The following is a 20,358-nucleotide window of genomic DNA, read 5'->3' on the forward strand; positions in this document are numbered from 1 at the left end:
ATCTGCAAATACATACGAGATCGAGCTGATTTCAGAAAATGTTGACTGGCACACAGCACAGCTGTAACCCAAGTAACCCCTTCATATATTTTTATTGCAATAAGCTGTGCTGTTTGGGAACAGTTGAATCCCGGACCCATCACTCATTATTTGTACCGGGTGCCACAAACAATCCTCAGTTGTACTACGAAAACTACACAAAACCTAGTAAAGTTATCTACTTCAGTCACTCGCATGTGTGTACTGAGAGGAAGCTATCTTCCGCCAGTTGCAAACACAACTGTACGAGGTATCGCTGTGCCGGAGCCTGCCCCAGGGCGGGCCTGCATCCCCAACTCACCCCAAAGAGGGGCTGCAGAAACACCGAGCCCCCTCCCTTTCCAGGGGGGCAGACGGGAGGCCTGTTCCCCCTCCAGGAGACCGGTAAGGGCGCCGTGGTGAGGATGCCCCGAGAGAGCGAGTGCCCTCGGTGGGCGGAACGCTGCACCCAGCGCCTCACACCCTCCCCGCGCAGCCGCTGCCGGAGAGAGCAGCCGCGCTGACAGCGCCCACGTCGCACCGCGGGCGATCTCTCCACACGGCCGCCCCGCCGGAGCCAGGCCCCCGGCCGGGCCTCGCCTCCCCTCAGCGCCCGCCCCCGCCGCCTAAGATGGCGGCCCCGCCCGCACCCACAATGCTCCGCGGGCAGCCGCCGCGCTTCCGGGTGCGGGCCCAGGAGGGCGGCGGGCCCGGCACGGCGCGAGGGGCCGCGGGGCGGGCGGGGCGCGGAGGGAGAGGTTTCCCCTGACCGGATGTGAACGAGCGGGCGGGCGGACGGACGGTGTGGGAGGGACCCGCGCCCGGACCATGAGGCTCCGACTGTGGCTGGTCCCTGCCCTGGTGTTGCTGTGGGGGCCGGGCGGGCTGGAGGCGTTGGGGCGCCCGCCGCGTCGGCAGCGCTACGGTAAGGGGCAGGGCGGGACCACGGCAGCCGCGGGAGGGGGTGTGAGGGAGAGACCACAGCTGCGGGGCGGGGGGAGAGGGGCACGCTCGCCTTTGCCGAGGGGTAGCGGTGGGGTGTGTGGCGTGGGGAGAGACCGCCGCCGAGGGGCGTGAGGGGGGGTGGGGAGAGACCGCCGCCGAGGGGCGTGAGGGGGGGTGGGGAGAGACCGCCGCCGAGGGGTAGGAGAGGGGCTCCCAGCTACCGAAAGGTGGCAGTGGGGTGAGGGAGAGACCACTGTGGGGTGGGGGTGGGGGAATTGGGGAGAGACCACTGATGCGGGGTGGGGGAGAGGGGCACACCCACCTCTGCCAGAGGGTAGTGATGGGGCAATGGGTGGGGTGGGGGAGAGACCACCCCCGTGGGGCGGGGGGGCACACTCACCTCTGCCAAGGGGTAGCGGTGGGGGGGAATGGGGAGAGGGGTATGGGGCAGGGCCGGTGCTGTGGGGCACGGGAAGGAGCTGGGGGCCCTGTGGCCTGGCTGAGCACCCACCTGAAGGCTGGCCCATGGCGGTGGGCAAGGCTGTGGCCTGCTCCTGTGCCTGCCTCCGGGTGGGTGGGTGTGTGCTGGGGAGCGTCCAGGGCACAGGGGTCCCTGGACATCATGTAGGCCCCGTCCCCTCCCGATGTGGCAGTGGTCCCCCTTTAGCTGAAGGCATCACTGATGGGCAGTGTTTGGGGGTCATTGCTCTCTGCAGGGGGGCGATGAGACCACGTTATCTTCACACTCGAGGTCTGCTAAAGAGTTTTCCTCACAGCAGTTTGCGTTATATTACGGCAGGATAATCATATAAATGGCTTCCCTTCATAGTTCTGGTTGGAGAGTCACCGTTGCAGAGAGAGCCTGAAGCTATTGGAGCTGAACGTGACTTCTAGAAAGCTTAACACAGAGGAGAACCGTTGCTTTACTTAACTTCCATAAACTTAGTTTTGCATCTAAACTTTTACTTTAAGACTGTCATGTCTTACAGTCAGATGTCCTGTCTCCAGTTGGTGTGGCCAGTGGTGACTGCTTCAGTCCCCTTTCTTTGCTTAGATCTCTTGGCAGATTTCCCGACAGGCATCCAGGCTGCGCCTCTGTCCTCCTTTCCCGCACCTGAGGTGGACTTGTGGTTCTGTGCAGACCTCAGCAGTTGGTGACTGCAGGAAGCTGGGAAGGATAGGGTTCAGTGGTGGATGCTCCAGGAAGCGTAACAGAAACAGAACAAACACAGCGTATCCTTTCAATGTCAGACGGGTCAGGGAGCTCCTCAAACAGAGGTTGCATCTTGAGCTGTCAGATTTTTATGCGTTGTAAAGGACCTATCTGCTGTGAATTTGCCTAATGTTTATCTGATAGCTTTTGTGTTCTTGGCCTCCGTACCACCACGCCTGCACTATGAGCTCTTCAATTTTATGAAATACTGCATGGAGGGAAAACTTCTGTTTCTAAACTTTGACTATTTCTGTTGTCAGAAATGGTCAATATGGAAGAATTATTAATTTTCTTCATACCTTTAGCGACTTACAGACCTATGTAATTTCTCTCCTTTGTAATCTCTTTTTTTTTTTGAGTGGGAAAATCTTAGTCTATATAATAATTCTTAGTATGGGAAAAAAATCATTACTTTGTTGGTCTTTGTTACTTTTGTCTATATACTTTCTATTTATATTAGATTTTTGTTTTTATTTATTTGATATGTATGACCAGGACTGCAAGGCAATATTTGTGATACAAAGGTACCATGGATTTACAGTGATGAATGCTTTTGGTTTTGTTTTCTTTCTCAGTAGTTTTTTGGCCTTTTTTTGTTGTTTAATAGTAACTCCAAGATCTCTTTTCTTTTTTCTTTTTTAATTTTTTACTTTTGAGTGGCAATAACTATGCTGAAATACTTTGCTGCATGGATATAGTGAGGATTTATTTTCCTCATGGGTTATTTAACACATTGACACACTGAATTTCATCAAACATTTTGTTCTGTTGTTCAGTAAACTAAATATATAAAAGCATTTTGTGAGGGAGCTTGAAAAATCCAGGTGTGCTCCATTAACTGTGTTACATTTATCCACACACTTCACTCTTTCAGAATGCTGATATATATGAGGCACTAATTCCCTAGTATCTTATTTAGCCACAGGTCTAGTAATTCACACTTTGGTGTTGTTATTACCTGTTTGTCAGGTAGGGACATTGAGCATATGTCTTCATTAGGCCCCTAGATGATACCTGGAGTGGAAATTGGTCCTGCACTTACCACCTTTCAGGCCACCTGCAGCAAGACCAGTGGCACCGTACTTGCGTACCATGACCAGTTTAATTTATTCAATGCTTTATAACTCTTGGGATAATACACTCATGTCCTGTTGACCTATTGCTCATTTTCTTGGCTTGTTCTAAGCCCCCTTTCTTGAGTCTTGGAGGCAGGTCTTTAGATTCATCCTATGATGTTATTGGCCTTCTTGGCCACCTGGGCACACTGCCAGCTCACATTCAGCTGGCTGTCAACCAGCACCCCCAGGTCCTTTTCCGACAGGCAGCTTTCCAGCCACTCTTCCCCAAGCCTGTAGCGTTGCAAGGGGTTGTTGTGACCCAAGTGCAGGACCCGGCACTTGGCCTTGTTGAATCTCATACAGTTGGCCTCGGCCCATCGATCCAGCCTGCCCAGGTCCCTCTGCAGAGCCTTCCTACCCTTGAGCAGATCAACACTCCCGCCCAACTTGGTGTCATCTGCAAACTTACTGAGGGTGCACTCAATCCCTTCGTCCAGATCATTGATAAAGACACTAAACAGAACTGGCCCCAAAACTGAGCCCTGGGGAACACCGCTCGTGACCGGCCGCCAACTGGCTTTAACTCCATTCACCACAACTCTTTGGGCCCGGCCAACCAGTCAGTTTTTACCCAGTGAAGAGTACACCTGTCCAGGCCATGAGCAGCCAGTTTCTCCAGGAGAATGCTGTGGGAAATGGTGTAAAAGGCTTTACTGAAGTGTAGGGAGACAACATTACAGCCTTTCCCTCATCCACTAAGCGGGTCACCTTGTCATAGAAGGAGATCAGGTTAGTCAAGCAGGACTTGCCTTTCATGAACCCATGCTGACTGGGCCTGATCACCTGGTTGTCCTGTACATGCCACGTGATGGCACTCAAGATGATCTGCTCCATAACCTTCCCCAGCACTGAGGTCAGACCGACAGGCCTGTAGTTCCCCAGATCCTCCTTCCGGCCCTTCTTGTAGATGGGTATCACATTTGCTAACCTCCAGTCAACTGGGACCTCCCTGGTTAGCCAGGACTGCTGATAAAGGACTGAAAGTGGCTTGGTGAGCACTTCTGCCAGCTCCCTCAGTACCCTTGGGTGGATCCCATCCGGCCCTGTAGACTTGTGTGTGTCTAAGTGCCCATAGACTTGTGTGTGTCTAAGTGGTATAGGAGGTCACTAACGATTTCCCCTTGGATTATGGGGGCTTCATTCTGCTCCATGTCCCTGTCTTCCAGTTCAGGGGGCTGGGTACCCGGAGAACAACTGGTCATACTGTTAAAGACTGAGGCAAAGAAGGCATTAAGTACCTCATCCTTTTCCTCACCCTTTGTCACTGTTTCCCCCCGCATCCAATAAAGGATGGAGATTCTTCTTAGCCCTCCTTTTGTTGCGAATGTATTTATAGAAACATTTTTAATTGTCTTTTACGGCAGTAGTCAGATTAAGTTCCAGCTGGGCTTTGGCCCTTCTAATTTTCTCCCTGCATAACCTCACAACATCCTTGTAGTCCTCCTGAGTTGCCTGGTCCTTCTTCCAAAGGTCACAAACTCCCTTTTTTTTTTTTTTTTTTTGCTGAGTTCCAGCCAAAGCTCTCTGTTCAGCCAGGCTGGTCTTCTTCCCCGCTGGCTTGTCTTGCGGCACATGGGGATGGTCTGCTCCTGCGCCTTTAAGGTTTCCTTCCTGAAGAATGTCCAGCCTTCCCGGACTCCTTTGCCCTTCAGGACTGCCTCCCAAGGGACTCTGCCAACCAGGCTCCTAAACAGGCCAGAGTCTGCCCTCTGGAAGTCCAAGGCAGCAGTTCTGCTGACCCCCCTCCTTACTTCTCTGAGAATCAAAAACTCTATCATTTCGTGATCGCTATGCCCAAGACAGCCTCCAGCCATCACATCACCCACAAGTCCTTCCCTGTTCACAAACAGCAGGTCCAGCGGGGCGCCTTCCCTAGTTGCCTCCCTCACCAGCTGTGTCAGGAAGTTCTCTTCCACACACTCCAGGAACCTCCTAGGCTGTTTCCTCTCTGCTGTATTGTATTTCCAGCAGACATCTGGTAAGTTGAAGTCCCCCCCAAGAACAAGAGCTAGCGATTGTGAGACTTCTCCCAGCTGCGTATAGAATATTTTGTCTGCCTCTTCATCCTGATTGGGTGGTCTTGTCCTGGTTTCGGTCAATGAAAACACTCCCTAACATACAGGACTACCCCACCACCTCTCCTTCCTTGCCTATTTCAAGTATTAGCTTTACGCCTTTTACAATCATAGAATCATAGAATCATTAAGGTTGGAAAAGACCTCTAAGATCATCGAGTCCAACCGTCAACCCAACACCACCATGTCCACTAAACCATGTCCCTAAGCGCCTCATCTACACGTCTTTTAAATACCTCCAGGGATGGGGACTCCACCACTTCCCTGGGCAGCCTGTTCCAATGTTTCACCACTCTTTCAGTAAAGAAATTTTTCCTTACATCCAATCTAAACCTCCCCTGCCGCAACTTGAGGCCATTTCCTCTCGTCCTATCACTTGTTACTTCGGAGAAAAGACCAACACCCACCTTGCTACAACCTCCTTTCAGGTAGTTGTAGAGAGCGATGAGGTCTCCCCTCAGCCTCCTTTTCTCCAGGCTAAACAGTCCCAGTTCCCTCAGCCGATCCTCAGAAGACTTGTTCTCCAGACCCCTCACCAGCCTCGTTGCCCTTCTCTGGACACGCTCCAGCACCTCGATGTCCTTCTTGTAGTACAAGCTGCTCTTCAAAATATCTTTGCCTACTTTACTGTGGTTTTATGTTCATCTTTTGCTGGAGTTCTGTTGTCCTCATCTTACACACAGCTTGGTTTTCTGAAATACCATCTTTTCCTTCTAATAACTTCAACTTTGCTATTTTGAGAGCTCTGTTTAACCACAGAGCTTGAGTTTTATGAACCAAAATCAGATTTCTGGCGAGCAGTATCTTTAAGGAAGTTTCAAGGATTACCATTTTGTGATTTCTATTAAGAACTTTCTTGCTTGTTTCTCTAAAAGTTCAGTTTTTCAGGAAGGAAAAAAATTATTACACAGTGAAAAATAGAATTTGACAAAGAACAGAATAAGTAGATAAAAAGACGTGGGTCATTTCCCAGCATTTCTCAGCTGAAGTAATCTTAGGGTGTGGTGCTCCAGCAGTCTAAACTGATCTAAATGGGACTGCCACAATCCTGGCCTCAGTTTTGTGATGCCTTCCCCATTCCTGTGAGCACATTCATGGAGCTAAGCCACCTGGAAGCTAATTGCTTTTTTTTTTCGGTAAGGGGTAGGGTGTCTGCGTTTGGGTGTTTTCTGTTTGTGGAGTCTGCTCCCTGGACTAGCTTACAGTGTGACTGTCCAAGTACCTGTCCTGCGTGTTGGGGGGTGGTAGTGGTTGTGTTCAAGGTGAGGGATGAAATCAACCTCAGTTTGTTGCCTTTAGATGATCTGGAAGTGGTGCTCTTTTTAAGAACATTGACAGCAGGGATTAATTTCTGAGAGAAGTGTGACTCTACTAGTCAATACAATAACTGTTATTATAGTTTTTCCTCTGAAAAATTAATGTCAACTTTAAAAAAATCTTTTCTCTCAGTTGTTTATCTCTGAAGATAACCTTTTATAACTATTAATTATTAATGCTGTTTGTCTTGGAGCTCAGACATATCTGAATGATAACGGGGCTTAATGTACTTGAAAAGAACAACAGTGCAAATACCCAGCTTCAGTGCTGTTGAATATATCACTGAATACATCTGAAGAACTGCTTGAATCTGTTTTACAACACAGTGGTATTAGTAGTGCGCTGCTACTAAGCAGCTCGTATCTGGGATTGCCCAGAATAGAGTCTATATGTAAAATGTGTCTTCTTCTGTTACCTGTTTTGAATGAGATCTTTTTATCACAAGCTAGGCAGGGAACTAAAAGAAATAAAATAGCTGTTCCTATCCTGGGCAGATGATATTCTTTGAATCACTCACTGGTGGTCTTTTTCTACGTGCTATATTGCACTAATAAAATCTGAGGCAGGTAACTTGAGCTTGAATTGTTTTTTCTCCACACTGCTCAAATACCATGCAGAACTCAAAACAAACTGCATGAGCTGAAGAAATGACCCATTATAAATGGTTTGGTACAAACCTATGTAATGCACATCAAAAGACTAGAATTTACAAGTTGTTGAGTGAAAAAAACAAATGATAGTGGTGTTGATGAATAAACTGGGGGAGCTGAGTGATAGAGGTCCACATAAAATCATTTGCAGTCAGTTTGAATTCTACTTCACACTTGCTGTGATAAAGCACAGGAAGTCCATAAGGCCAGGAACGTAACTGGCTGCTGAAGAGTTAAAGGGTTGGAAGTTTAGCTCAGTGTCGAGAGTGTGCAGTGAGATAATTAGTGACAAAATCCTTATGCAAGATTAAACTTCGTCCTTCTGGACTGAAGCATCTGTTGGAGACTAAGGCAAGACCTAGGTAAGGGCCAAATGACTAATTTTCCTACCATAGTCTGCCATTTTTGTTACCATTTCTTATCTCATTTTAATATCCTTTGAAGCAAGACGACTATTTTGGATTGAGCTGGTTTTGCAGATTGATTCCACAAGCTGAAGGTTGGGTGTTTATCTTGCCGTGCACCACATGGAGGAGAATCCAAGAATACACAGCATAATAGCAGTATGTGATACCTGCCCAGGATGCTGCAGGATTATTTCAAAATCATTGCAGGAATTTGTAGATGCAGTGTTTCCATAGGTGGTATTACAGGCTAAGGGATAAAGATACAGTCTTCTGTACACTTTGTCTCCATATAAGCAGCAAATGCTTCATGTAGACGTGGCCTTATTGAATGTAAATTATCAATGTGATTTTCTGTGTTGTAGATTGGCAGTCTGTTCTGTGGAGGTACTTAATATCAAGATTTTAAAGTACTTTTCTCGGGTTTGTTTTCTTTTGTTCATGTGAATCGGTCAATGTTTCTGTTTCCAACTGGAAAAAAAAAAGAAAATGTGATAAAAGTGTAATTCCTGCAAGAACTACTCAAAGTCAACAAAATGAAGAATGTCAACACTAGATTAAATTCTAATTATTAAGAATTACGCTTAACTATTGCAAGATTTTTGTAATGAGAACATAATCAAGTGCTCAGTGTGAGTTTGGTTTTCAGTGGTGCCAATTTGGTCTGACCTCTAAGCAGCCAAAAAGTAAAATTCTTGTTTGCATTCAAGATTTGGGGTGGGTTTATTTTCCTTTCCCCCCACTGTAAAAACTGAGAACTTCACTGCTGCTGTTCATTGCTGGTAGCAGCAGTGACTCATCTCAGTTTCCCGTTTCTGCTACTCTGGAATTTTTGTGTGTGTGTGCAAAAGCCCCGGCATGGCTTTCTGCTCTGCGGCTGGAAGGGCCGAGTGAGGAAGCACAGCCAGCCAGCTAGCTCTTCAGCGCAGGGTTCTCCTGACTGCACTCTAACGTTACACCAGGATTTAATTATGTGTTTAGTAGTCAGTAGAGATTTATCTTTGAGATAGAAGTTTATATTTAACTTCTGTTATAAACAGGTTGATTTTTCCCCCCCCTCCCCCTAGCTTTTTTATAAACTGCAGGAGTATGAGTTTGCCTGTTTCCCAGACTGATCAAGGGAAGTCCTTTGCTGTGTATAATAAAAGGTTAACCAAGAGCCAGGTTTCTTTAACAAAGAGCAGTACATCCTGCTGTCCTGTTCTACAGATTTCATATGCCACACTCCAGCTTGCTTGTTTTGGGGATATCCTGCAACCATCTCAATGGTTCTGGTGGTCTTCCTGATGTCTTTTATTCTTGCAGGTGAATGCGACCATACTGCTTGCCAACCTGCAGCTTGTATGATTTTTAGCCCATATTTGTCACTCATGACCTACATCTCTTCACAATATCCGTCCTTGTCTTCCTGTGCTGCTCTTAATATGCATTATTTGTACTTTTTTTTTTTCTCCTTGATACTTGCATTTCTAACCTACATAGGTACATGGACTAGGGGGTGGGAGGGGAAGGAGGCTCTGTTATGCAGGGAGGCACCTATAGCTGCCATCCACTCGATGCTGATCCATAATTACTGAGGTGTTGAACAAGAACATGGTATCCCTTGCATTCCCTGGCTTCCTTTCTCACCTTTTCAGATTGTTACTGAAATTGTAAAGTACCTGTGACGTGCCTTGAATTTTGGAAAGTCACATCTGAGTGAGTCCAAAGTCGTATCCACAAGGAGAAGAGATGCAGTCAGATGGGGAGAAGGGGTTGGGCTCAGAAGTGTAGCCCAGACAGTAGTTAGTCTCTACCTAGAATCAACTCTGCTCAAACTTATTTTGTGACACAGCAGGATTTTGTGGTGTGGTATCTAAGCACAGTAGTGAGGCTGACGGTTTTTGGAGGGCCAGACAGGCGATCTGTTTCCAGAGAAGATTTATATCCTGTGACTTGGCTGTTCTTGTCTGCAGGATATATGAAAGCATGTGATTTTGGGGGGGGGTTTTTTGAGCATCGAGTCATATGATGCTGTTCTGGTTTAAGATAAGACAGCTGTATTGCCCTTGTTTCACTTTGAATATGAGGATGTTAATTCAGGGGGCTTCCTTATTTTTTATAATGTCAATATTTGAGCAGGATATTGCATTCTTTTTTTTAAAAGGTGCTTTCTGCTTTCACTAATAGAACAGACTGAGTTATTTAATAACGCAGGTCCAACAGAATAAATGTTTTTCCTCACTGGTCCCTATTTGTGTTTACTTCAACACTTGTTTACTTGTGTTTAGTGAAGAAGAAAATTTGCAAGGTTGAAAGTGTGTGAGGTAACATGTAGGAGCCATTGGGGGTATTCAGCTGTATTCAAAACCACCAGAAATAGCAGTTTAATTATCTGTACAGCTTCTGCTAAACAGAATTTGCACCCTTAAGGAAATATTGGCACTGTCCAGAACCAGATGTCTATTTTACTGTAGGGAAGAAACTTTGGAGTCGTATAAGGGTGCAGCTACATGAACAAGTTTTTCCTGAGATGAGCTGAAGGGTGTTTTGTAGGTTGTTAAGTTTTCACTGTATCTGTCACTGGGCACTTCTCAACGTGTGGTAAATACAGAGTAGTTTACTCTGTGTAACTGCAGGAAAAGTATACCATGGAGTAGCTGGTAGACAGTAAATCGGCAGCCTACCTTACCTCCCAGTGCGAGGTCCGTGTAACTGTACCCTGAGGCTTTGTCTGCGCTGTGCTGGTGACTAACTGAATTCAGGCACCTTGTTTTCTCATGTGGTTTAGCAAGTTTGGTGCAGTTGGGATCGAGTCAAAAACATGCCTTTTAAAACGTTCAGCAATGCTGATGTGGCTGGCCATTCTTACTAACAGGTTTGTCTAGAAATGCGTTTAAACAGACTGTAAACCTTTATCCTTTTACAGTTTATAAGCAGGCTGACATACATTCGGTTCTTGCTTTGAACCCGTTTGTCACACAAGTTCTTCTGTTCATGTATGCTCGATGAGCAAAACAGCAGCCACTCTTTGGTGGAAACAAGTAAACGTGATTTATCTAAACTGTTAAAAGCATGGGCTGTTTCACGTTGGATAAGTGTTTCAATTCACTTTGTTTTCTGTCTTTGGCAATGGCTCTGTACCAGATGTACTGGAGAAAGATGTAACAGCACGTGTAATGAGCTGTTATGGAACAGCTTTCCCACAGATGGATCTTCTCAACGCGTCCTCTTCATCAACAGTCTCCTAAAAGCAGTGTAAAATGTTAAGAGAAGGTACCCATAAACATTTAGGCATGATTGCGTCACCTACTGCCTGGTGAAGACCGTTTGTGTGCCCAGTTGAGGTATGAATATATTAAGGTATGAATATATTGGCCTTCTCCATTAGCACTCCCTGGAATGGTGTTCCAGTCAAACGATCCCACTATATTGCAGCCAGTAGCCGGCTGTTACCACAAACATGAGGGCAGCTGTTTTATGTAGGGTGATGGAGACTTGCTTTAGCTCATATAGTTAAGGGTGGAAAGACTCCAGTCTGTGTTTCCTGGTCCAAATTCTGACTGAGGCTGTGAATTATATTTGAAGTGACTATATTTGGTTACTTTAATTAAAATACTTTTATGTATGAAGAGGAGCATTATTTGAAGAATAAAAAAATAAATAATAACAATAAAGAATACGGAGCCCTTCAACCATTCAGTCACTCCCCAGCTGAATTAGAAAAATTGTTATTGGTTAGCTGCTCACAAGCTTTTGTTAAGCATTTGATATCCATTGGAAATCAGCTCGAGATCAGTACCTGGGTTGTCAATGAGTGCCACACAAAATAAGGCTGGAGCCCTTTTTTCAGACTTGCAGATGCCAATGATTTAACAGTCACACAGTAAACTCCTCCCCAGGCGTGTTTGCTGTGCTTGTTCTAGGGCTACTCTCTGTAGGCTTGTCATCCCATCCCAGTGCCTTTTGACAGGAGATTTATTTATGCTTTTATTTCCTTTGGGATGGTTGGAGAAATAACTGCAATCATTGCTGCAAACCCCTCTGATGTTCTTGTGGTCACTTTTAAATCCTGAAAGTAATATTTTTAAATATTGTTGGATCTTGTGTTTATATCTTCTGGGTTAAAACTTCATGCTTCTAGATAAGCTTAACCTTTCTATAAATAATGCAGTTCAAAAGAATGCTTATGAAATGGCTGACTTGCCGCATTTACTTGTTGCTTTCTGGGCAATAGACTGGGCATGAGATCATGGGAATTTACTGTTGTGCTTATGAAAGCTGAGCTGGTTGGAGAAGGATGCCATTGGTATTTGGTAGCTGAGCACTTGAAGAGAAACCTTCTCTTTTAAAAAATATGTGGTGGCCTCCAACTCAATGAGGTAAGCTGTTGCCCAGCACATTCTTGAGCTCTTTGCTGCTGGAGTAGCCTGCTGCAATGCGTACTGGCCCATAATTTACTTAAAAGATACTTTCCTGTGTCTTGTAAGTTGCAAAATCTGGTGGCAGTAGGCTTTTAGCCTTGAAACAAGGTGGAAGAAAAGGAGGAAACAGTTCAAAGCTGGAGGCAGAGGTAAAGTCACTGCTATGGATTTCTTCTTGAGGACTTTGGGGTATCATCTTCGTCACCAATGTTCCTTCCCTGTTTCTCTTACAAACCTGAGATGTGTATGTTCTGGTGATGTCCCCCCCCTCAGGGGAGAAGGTGCAATGAGGTGAAGGCTGGCAATCATAAATAAATAAATATTTGGGATATCAGGATGCAATTAAGGTGTCCTCCAAAAAGAGAGGAATGCAGAAATCTAGGAAGGGCTGGAAGGGAAGGAATCGCAGGAAAGTGATTTGGGAAAACCTGAGTCAGCTCGGTTCTGTTGAAGCCCATGGGAAATGGCTCTTGGACCATGGTGAAGATAATGAGGAAGGAATGCCAGAAAGACTATTAAACTTGAATAAAAAGTAGTCGAGTATATGCTTTCTGTGGCTCCCATCCACAGACTGCTGTACAGTTGGACTCTGTACAGTTCTGTATTTTGTTTAAAATAATGACACTTCATCCTTTATTTTTCAATAAGCCATGACCGTGGATTCATTTTTCACAGTATGAAAATTTTACAGAAAAATTTTGGTTTGAGTGTGTTACCAATATATTTTTTCCACATCTGTCTGATACCTGAATTAGTTCACAGATTTATGTCTAGCAGCAGCATGTCTTAGGTCTGTACTTATGTTGCAAGTAAAATTAAAAGCAAACAAATTTAGGAAGGGTAAGAGGAAATACGAACAAGTGCATTCTTGTTTCAGGGATACAGGAACTAGGAGTGTCCTGTGTTTCATTTGTTACTTTAACAGAATCATCTTACTCATCTTCATCAATGCTGTAGGTCTTGTTCTTACTACCCTTCCTGTGTCTCTGTGAGGAATTTCCAGAAGGGTGTTTGTGTGTGTTGAGGTGGAGCAGAACTTCTGAAGTTCTCCTTGCCTGCCAAATAAAAAAAAAAAAAAAATTTCTTCAGCAGACTTCTCAGTTCTCTTGCCATGAAACTGAGACATTTTGTCTGGCTGTAGTGGCATCTGCATCTTGCTCTTTGGCATGACCTTCCCCTGGTTCTGGGCTGTACTTTGCAGGCAGAGGTGGAAAGGGGCAGAAGGAGTAGTGTTTTGCAGCTGGGGTTGTGCCTCTTGGGCAGACCTTGTGCTTGGCAAGTCCCCATGTCAGTAAGTCCCCGAGCAGTGCAGCAGTGGTACCACACCTCTCTTGCTTCATGGCCCACATACCACACACTTGCTCTGTATCATGAACCAACATTTTGTATCCCATATATCAACATTCACTTTAATTGAGGGCTCTGCTCCAGCTGAGTGTGTTGAAAGAATCTCAGGTTTTAATTAAAAGAATTTAGGACTAGACAGTTTAATGAGGTTTTTTTTCAGAATTGATTTTCCCTGCCTGTCCCTACCCTCCCTCCTCCCAGGTGGTTCTGGATGAGGGCAGGTGCCAGAGCGTAAGCAATGAATTATAATGGGCTTTTTAAAGAAAAGGGATGTGTTGGGGGATTTTAGGTATTTGCTCACTGTGTGGCTCTAGTGAACCAGCTCTGCATCATGTGGCAAGCTAATGATGAAGGCGCTGCCTGACATGCAGCAACTGGGCACATAAGAGAAAAAAACCACAACACGAAGGAAGGTGGTGGAAACTTGCCTTTGCATATAATCTGAAATGCATGGTAATTGATTGCAGGTGCTCTGGACCGGTGGGTTGTAAACAGAAATCAGGAAATTGCAACTGCACTGCCCTTCCTGTGTTGCTCAACGGCAGGGGAGGGGCAGCCGGGGAGGGAGAAGCCTGGGAGCCGCTGCTCGGTGGCTTCTGCTGCACGAGAAGGCAGCCGTGGCACCTATCCATCACTTTGCTAGTAGGTCTGGTGCAGGGCCAAGAGGGCTGTGAGGGTCATCTTTGTTTCTGCAGCTCCCTCAGTGCACAAGCACGTGTGTGCACATACACTGGTGGTTAATTCTCCCCACCTGCCCCCTTGCAAAAGAAAAAGCAAGGTGCTTGCCTTGGTCCAAACAGTGTGCCTGTTCTTAAAGGCTTTCTTGGGCTTTAGAGGCACGTATTTGCGGATAAATGATGGTATTGAGTGTCAAGTTTTTTAAAAAAAAAAAAATAAATAAAAATTCAGGAACTATACCAATCTAGGTTTCAAGTTGGCAATCTTGGCTTGCTGCACAAGAGCCGGTAAAACTCAGCTTACTAGTGGTGCTGCGTACGTAAAAGTCCAATAAAATGTGTGAGGTTACTTGGCTGGGTGGTGTAAGCCAGTGATCAGGGGCTCTGAAGAACTGGAAGGCCGTCTTTGTTAATGAAAGCCCTCTTTGGTAGCTATCATGTCTGGTTTAGAAGCACAATTGGAAATGGAGGGGAAAAAAAGGGGAATTTTTTAAATCAAGAATGACTGGATGAGCACTTGTAAAATGATGATGAGGATAAACCTCTTGTAAAGCACAGCTGGCTCCTCATTTGGTGCAGTGAAAATAGTGAATGACTCTAGCAGAGAAGGAAGATGGTGATGTGGGAATAAGGACCTCTATTGAAGGCTGTAAATAGCAAATGAATTGATCAGTGCTGATGGAAGTGAAGGTGATTGTCAGGTGTCTCGCCGGGTGGTGGGTGCTCTGGAGAGAAGGAGTGTGGGTGGGTGCTCCTGGCAAAGGGATGCCTTACAAAGCAGCAGGAGGCTTTATCAGCAAGAGTCAAACACTGTTGGCAGCCGGCATTGTGCACTTGTTAATGGTGGAAGCATCTGCAGAATATTGACCTGAATTTGTAATTTGTGTGCTGCTCCCCATAGGGGTTTGGGCCCTTGGTCTCCCTCCTCTGAACAAGTTTTCATGTTCTGAGTAGGGAAATCGAAGGAGTTTTGTGTGGTGGTAAGGTATTGGGAAACCAGGGTACCTGGAGGTGCCTCATATGAGGTGCCTCATTAGTTAGTTCTGATTGATTATGCTACACAGACATCTATTTTCTGGCTACTGTTGGGCAGAAAGGTAATAAATGCAGTCCTGATCTGCAGTGAATTTGGTAGAAGTTTCCTAGGTTAAATTATTTTCTTCCGCAGACTTGGATGGGGACCAGCAGGTGAGGAGGAGAGTGATTCACTCCAGAGAAGTGGGGACGTTCTCCCCCATTTAGTTTCCAGGGGGCAGCAAGGGAGGGCATTAGCTCTGGACAGCTGTGGCAGTAAAAATGATAAGTTGGTTGCTCAAAAATTGCTACAAGAAGTGAACTACATTCTTAGTTTGCCTCTCTCAGATCGTGTCTTGTCTCACACTATGATTTCTACTTGCCTACACAAAACGCACCTTTACAGAAATGTACCATAGTTATCCTAAAATTAGAGCAAACAGCAACTTGCTGTTGAAATGGGAGGCTCTGTTTTGCTGTTTTATGTATGCATTTGTGAAAGAGAGAGTCTCTTGAAACCAAAACTTTCCCTGTTGTTCTTCCAGACACAGTTGAGTCCATGCTTTCAGACTACGACATCCTTTCTCAGTCTAGCATCCAGCAACACTCACTGAAGAAGAGGGACCTCCAGCCTGAGACACACCTAGAGAGGCTCTTAAGTTTTTCAGCCCTGCAAAGGTAATTAAATCATCAGCAATGAAATAGCATAATATTTTCCTTCAGTTTGTGGTGAATAATGCACAGCTCCAAACCCAGAAATAGTTATCTTGTTTTTCTGTCATGACTGGCCAGTTCTTCTGAGTTAGTGACCTGCATGGTTATATGACTTCAGAGAGGCTCAGAGGAAACAAAAATAAGTTGCATTGTATTACTCTGTTTGCTGAAGTGGCAGTGATTTAAGATTTCTTTTGCTTTGTTCTTGGCTTTAGTTTCATGTAGGTTACTTATACCACTTATACCTCATCTGGCAACATTGTCATACTTCTTGACTGTCCTCTGGTTCTTGAAAATCTCTGCCTTCAGTTTGGGGAGTGCGTGTGGTGTGTTGCCCAAGAGATTTACTGTATTTTTTTTCATGGAGGTTTAATCCTCTTCCTACTGAGTGTAAATTTCCCATTCAAGAAAACACTTCTTTTAATCATTTTTTTATAAGATGGGAAATAGAAGCACAGGTGAAAGGGGAAGGAGAGGTAGAAGAGAGCAGGCATGAGGGTTGTAGGGATTTTATTCCGAGTGTCAGAAAAGTGCCTTACAGGTATTTGAGTGCTGAAATTGTGAGTCTGAAATGGGGGAGCGGGGTGAGAATAATGCTTTATATTAACAATTTTAGGTTGATTTTGTTCTGACATCTTTGCCTACTGTGTTCTCATGTGCCTTCCCCATCTGTCATGTACAACTACAACTGTCATGCAAGTTCTTGTGCATATTTTTTGAATCTCTAAATGTTTGGAGGGGGTAATTTTTAAGTAGCAAGTATAAAAGGTTAATGGGATCCAATATCTGCACTGCCTGTTTTGCACTGCCTCGTGCACCCTGACTTTATGGTGAGGTTGCAATACTGCCAATGATAATTACAGAATAATTGCAGAGGGGCATACCAAAAATCTTTGACCCAAAGCCCACAGAAACCAAGAGCCCATGAGGCTCCTTCCAGAGAAGGTTCTCTACTTACTTCTTGGGATAGCCTTTAGTTTTTGTGACAATTTATTGTAAAAATCTACAGAGTTCAGATTTCTTTTTATGGTCTTCTGACGGTATTACTTCAGAAAATAAGAACTTTAAGATAATTTAATTTAAAATAGATGAACAAATTCCTTGGTCTGATTTTCTTTAAATAGTTACCAGTAACTGGTTTTGCTTGACTACAAATGGAGAAGGTGCATCATGAGCAAACTGTGACTGTTTTGGATTTTGGGGTTTATTTGTTATTTTTTTAATTAAACATCTTTGACTCTTTAAAAATATTTAGAGTTATGAATTACACAGTGTATGTTTTTGTAGCCTGCTTATCAGAATTAATGCTTTCTAACTTCTTTCGGGCCCTCAGTAAAACGGAGACTTGGATGTATCTGTTATGTGTATACTTTGCTTAAAAATAAATGGAAGTAAATTCTTTTACAGGCACTTTAAATTATACTTAACTGCAACTGCTGAACACTTTTCAGAAAAATTTCAAGCATTAATTGTGGATGGTGAAGGCAAGGAAAATGAGTATCGTGTTCAATGGCAAGACTTTTTCACCGGACATGTCGTTGGTTAGTATGGACAAGACTGTGTGTCAGTGCTGAGAAAGCACAGCTTTGCATGAGTCTCTTGGCCAAAGTAAATGGTGTATTGGCCTCATCAGATATGGTTAGGATGAACAAGTAAACTTAATTCTCATGCCCCTCAGGTTTCCTAATTTTGTTTTTGAGGAGTTTTTGTGGTGGGTTTGGGGGGTTTTTTTAGGTTTGGTGAGTGGTAGGGTTTTTTTGAGCTATTGCACCAAGGTTCTAAGATAGGACTCTTCTGTTTAGCTTGGCAGAACACAAAGGTATAATTTACTCAAGCAGCAGCTTGTCTTTTTTTTTTTTTTTTAAATGATGGTGGTGGCTTTAATTCCAACTGGAATGTAGGACTGGAATGTTCCTTGTCCCAGAACACAAAGCCCAGGTAGTTAGTGGTGATGCAGTGTTGCCCAGATTGTTATATTAAAAGACTTAAGATGGTTCTTTGCAGACTACTTTTCTGTAAAGAAAGGGTATCTTTCTCCACTTTAGTCCAACATTAATGCTTCCGCTACATTGTTTTGGTTTTTACATTGCCTTTGTGATGTGGTGAACGTCTCTTCCACTGGAATGCAGGCTGACGCCATGAAACTGCTATCTGATAGTAGTAAGATGCAAGCTGCTTTTGTTGGCAGAAATATTCTGTGTCCCATTACTAATCCCCACAGCCATCTCAACGCCTTCTGCGAAATTACCAGTTAAATCTGAGTCTTGATGGCTATGACCACTGAAAAGTTAAGGTTGGGGGGACTGCTGGTTCATTTCTTTTTTTCTTTAAACTGGACAGTATAGTGTTCTTCAGGGACTGAGGAAGACAATTTGGCTTGAAGTTTAAAAACAGTTTAAAAAAAAACAGTGTCTGTGCAGGAGTGCATGCAAATAGAGCTGAATTAATTTCATTTTTCCTTGCTTATGTTAAAGGAGAGCATAATTCCAAGGTTGTGGCACATATTGGGGATGAAGACTTTACAGTAAGAATCAATACTGATGGAGAAGAATACAATATAGAGGTACACTTTGCTGTTGAAAGCAATATTCAAACAATCATCTCTTTTCCCTGTGGGTGTTTCTCTTTCTAGTTAGTCACATTGACACCTCTGTAGCTCAAAATAGACTTGGTGGTGGTGTTTGTTTTGGTGTGAGTAGGGAGGAGGGAGAGAAATGTGAAACCAATTTGACTTTTGCAAGTGTAGAGTTTTATTAGTGAGTGACATTCTCTGACATTTGCATGTTTTAGATACATCAGGGAGAAGGTATGTTTTAAACAGGAAAGGGGCTTAGAAACAGAAATGGTATAACATTAGTAATTAGTGGTGATCATGTCCTCTAGAATAACAAACTGTGCAGCCTTCTGAGCAGAGTTGAGGTCTGTTGAGCTTTCTAAAATTTTGGCTTTGTTACATCTTGGAATTTTTCCCATTCTTAAAGCTTTATTTGAAAATCTGGTATTTTTCCCTGCTCCCTTGTTTCTGTTTTTCACCATTTTTGTTGCTTGTGTTATTTTAAACTGTTGGTTTAAAAAAATATTCAACAAATACATAATTAGAGACTATCCTAATGAGTTGTTCAGTGCAGTATATTCCCAGGCGTAAGCTGTATTAGAATGGCTGAATAACAGTAATTGTTATTGTAGGCTGTTACGTGGATATTGTAATTGTCTTCAAACATAAGGATATGCAGAATTATGGGTAAACATGGGAAATCCGGTCATATTAAAGTATGAAAATGTGATTGGAATACCCAAACCACTGTGCTTGTGTTTTGCATTAAGAGCATATAGTAGCCGTTTGATTGTGGTTTAAAGCATTTTTGTGTTTGTGGTCCAGAGTAACGTAAGCACATCTCAGTTCCCCACACAGCCAACCCCCTTGCTTCTCACTGGCTGTGTCTGTACAGCTAAATAAAGGCAGGCAATGGCTTGGAGGCTCTGGCTTGTCCACACTGCCTAGCTGTTAGCATCCCAGGGTCAGCTTCAGCCCCTAACCAGCCCTGGATGAGATGATGCCTGTGTGCAGTCAGAGATGGTGTGTGCCAGAGACCATCCTGCCGTTGCCTTCCTTTGCTTTCATGGTCCTCCTGCACCATTCGGAAAGGTTGTGGACCTTCGTATAAACCCCTGGTGCCCTCATGCCTTGCCCTAGGATGCAAAACGTGCCCTCAGTTTTGCACTGTAGACACATGGCTGCAGGGCCAGCACAGCCTTTGCATTTCAGACGTTTTTGCTGTGAACCAAAAGCACAGTATGCTAAGTAATAGTTGTCTGAAGTTGAAAGACCACTGCCTAAGGGCCAGAGGAGACCCAGACCCAAGTGCTCTGCAGCGTGGACATGGGTGGTCTGTACTACTTGGCCTTGCCCAGAGAACAGACCCTGGCCATGTTGTATTTGGTGGTGGTGCTGTAGCTGTTATATACAGATAATAATAGGGATGTGTTGGTTAAAAAAAAAAACCCATGGTCAGTATACATCTGCTATGGGAATTAGGAAGACCGTGGGACTTCATGGTTTTCTTGTTTTCTTTGCTTTTGGAGAAGTTTTCATGCTTATAAGTGACTTGGGTAGCTATTGAACGTTGAAGAGCCTGCCTTCTGCTGTGAAGACTGCATTCTGTTGTGCGCTTAGATATTCTCTGTTATCTACCAGCTCCTGTGCTTCTGGTCAGTGCATTTGTTGTTATAGTCTAAGCATCTCCTCCCTGGCTATGCCAGTCTCCATACTGTTATGGAGGGAGCGGAGGAGCCTGAGATGCCTCCTCAGCTTGCTTATATTCTGGAGGGGAAGAAAAATTCTGTCTCTTCTACAGCCTTATCAGGTGGCTGCCGCTGCTCTGTTGAGGTAATCTTAGATTTTTGGATGCCGATGTAGCATAAAAGAGTTGAATTCTGTTGGCTTTCTTGGGGATGTTGTTTTA

At 44.5% G+C, this 20,358-nt stretch overlaps 1 protein-coding gene across 1 annotated transcript in view; it reads left to right on the top strand.

Moving 5' to 3' along the window:
• The first annotated feature begins 795 nt into the window (after positions 1 to 795).
• ADAM17 (ADAM metallopeptidase domain 17) overlaps positions 796 to 20,358 on the top strand; it is a 39,437-nt gene continuing 19,874 nt past the window's right edge. The window contains exons 1-4 of the mRNA XM_076332801.1: positions 796 to 943; positions 15,727 to 15,859; positions 17,303 to 17,436; positions 18,370 to 18,458. Coding sequence (XP_076188916.1) covers positions 847 to 943; positions 15,727 to 15,859; positions 17,303 to 17,436; positions 18,370 to 18,458 — 453 coding nt within the window. The 5' untranslated portion in view covers positions 796 to 846. The remainder of the gene's footprint in view (positions 944 to 15,726; positions 15,860 to 17,302; positions 17,437 to 18,369; positions 18,459 to 20,358) is intronic.

This window comes from Aptenodytes patagonicus, chromosome 3 (assembly GCF_965638725.1).
Source record: "Aptenodytes patagonicus chromosome 3, bAptPat1.pri.cur, whole genome shotgun sequence".
Taxonomy (NCBI): domain Eukaryota; kingdom Metazoa; phylum Chordata; class Aves; order Sphenisciformes; family Spheniscidae; genus Aptenodytes; species Aptenodytes patagonicus.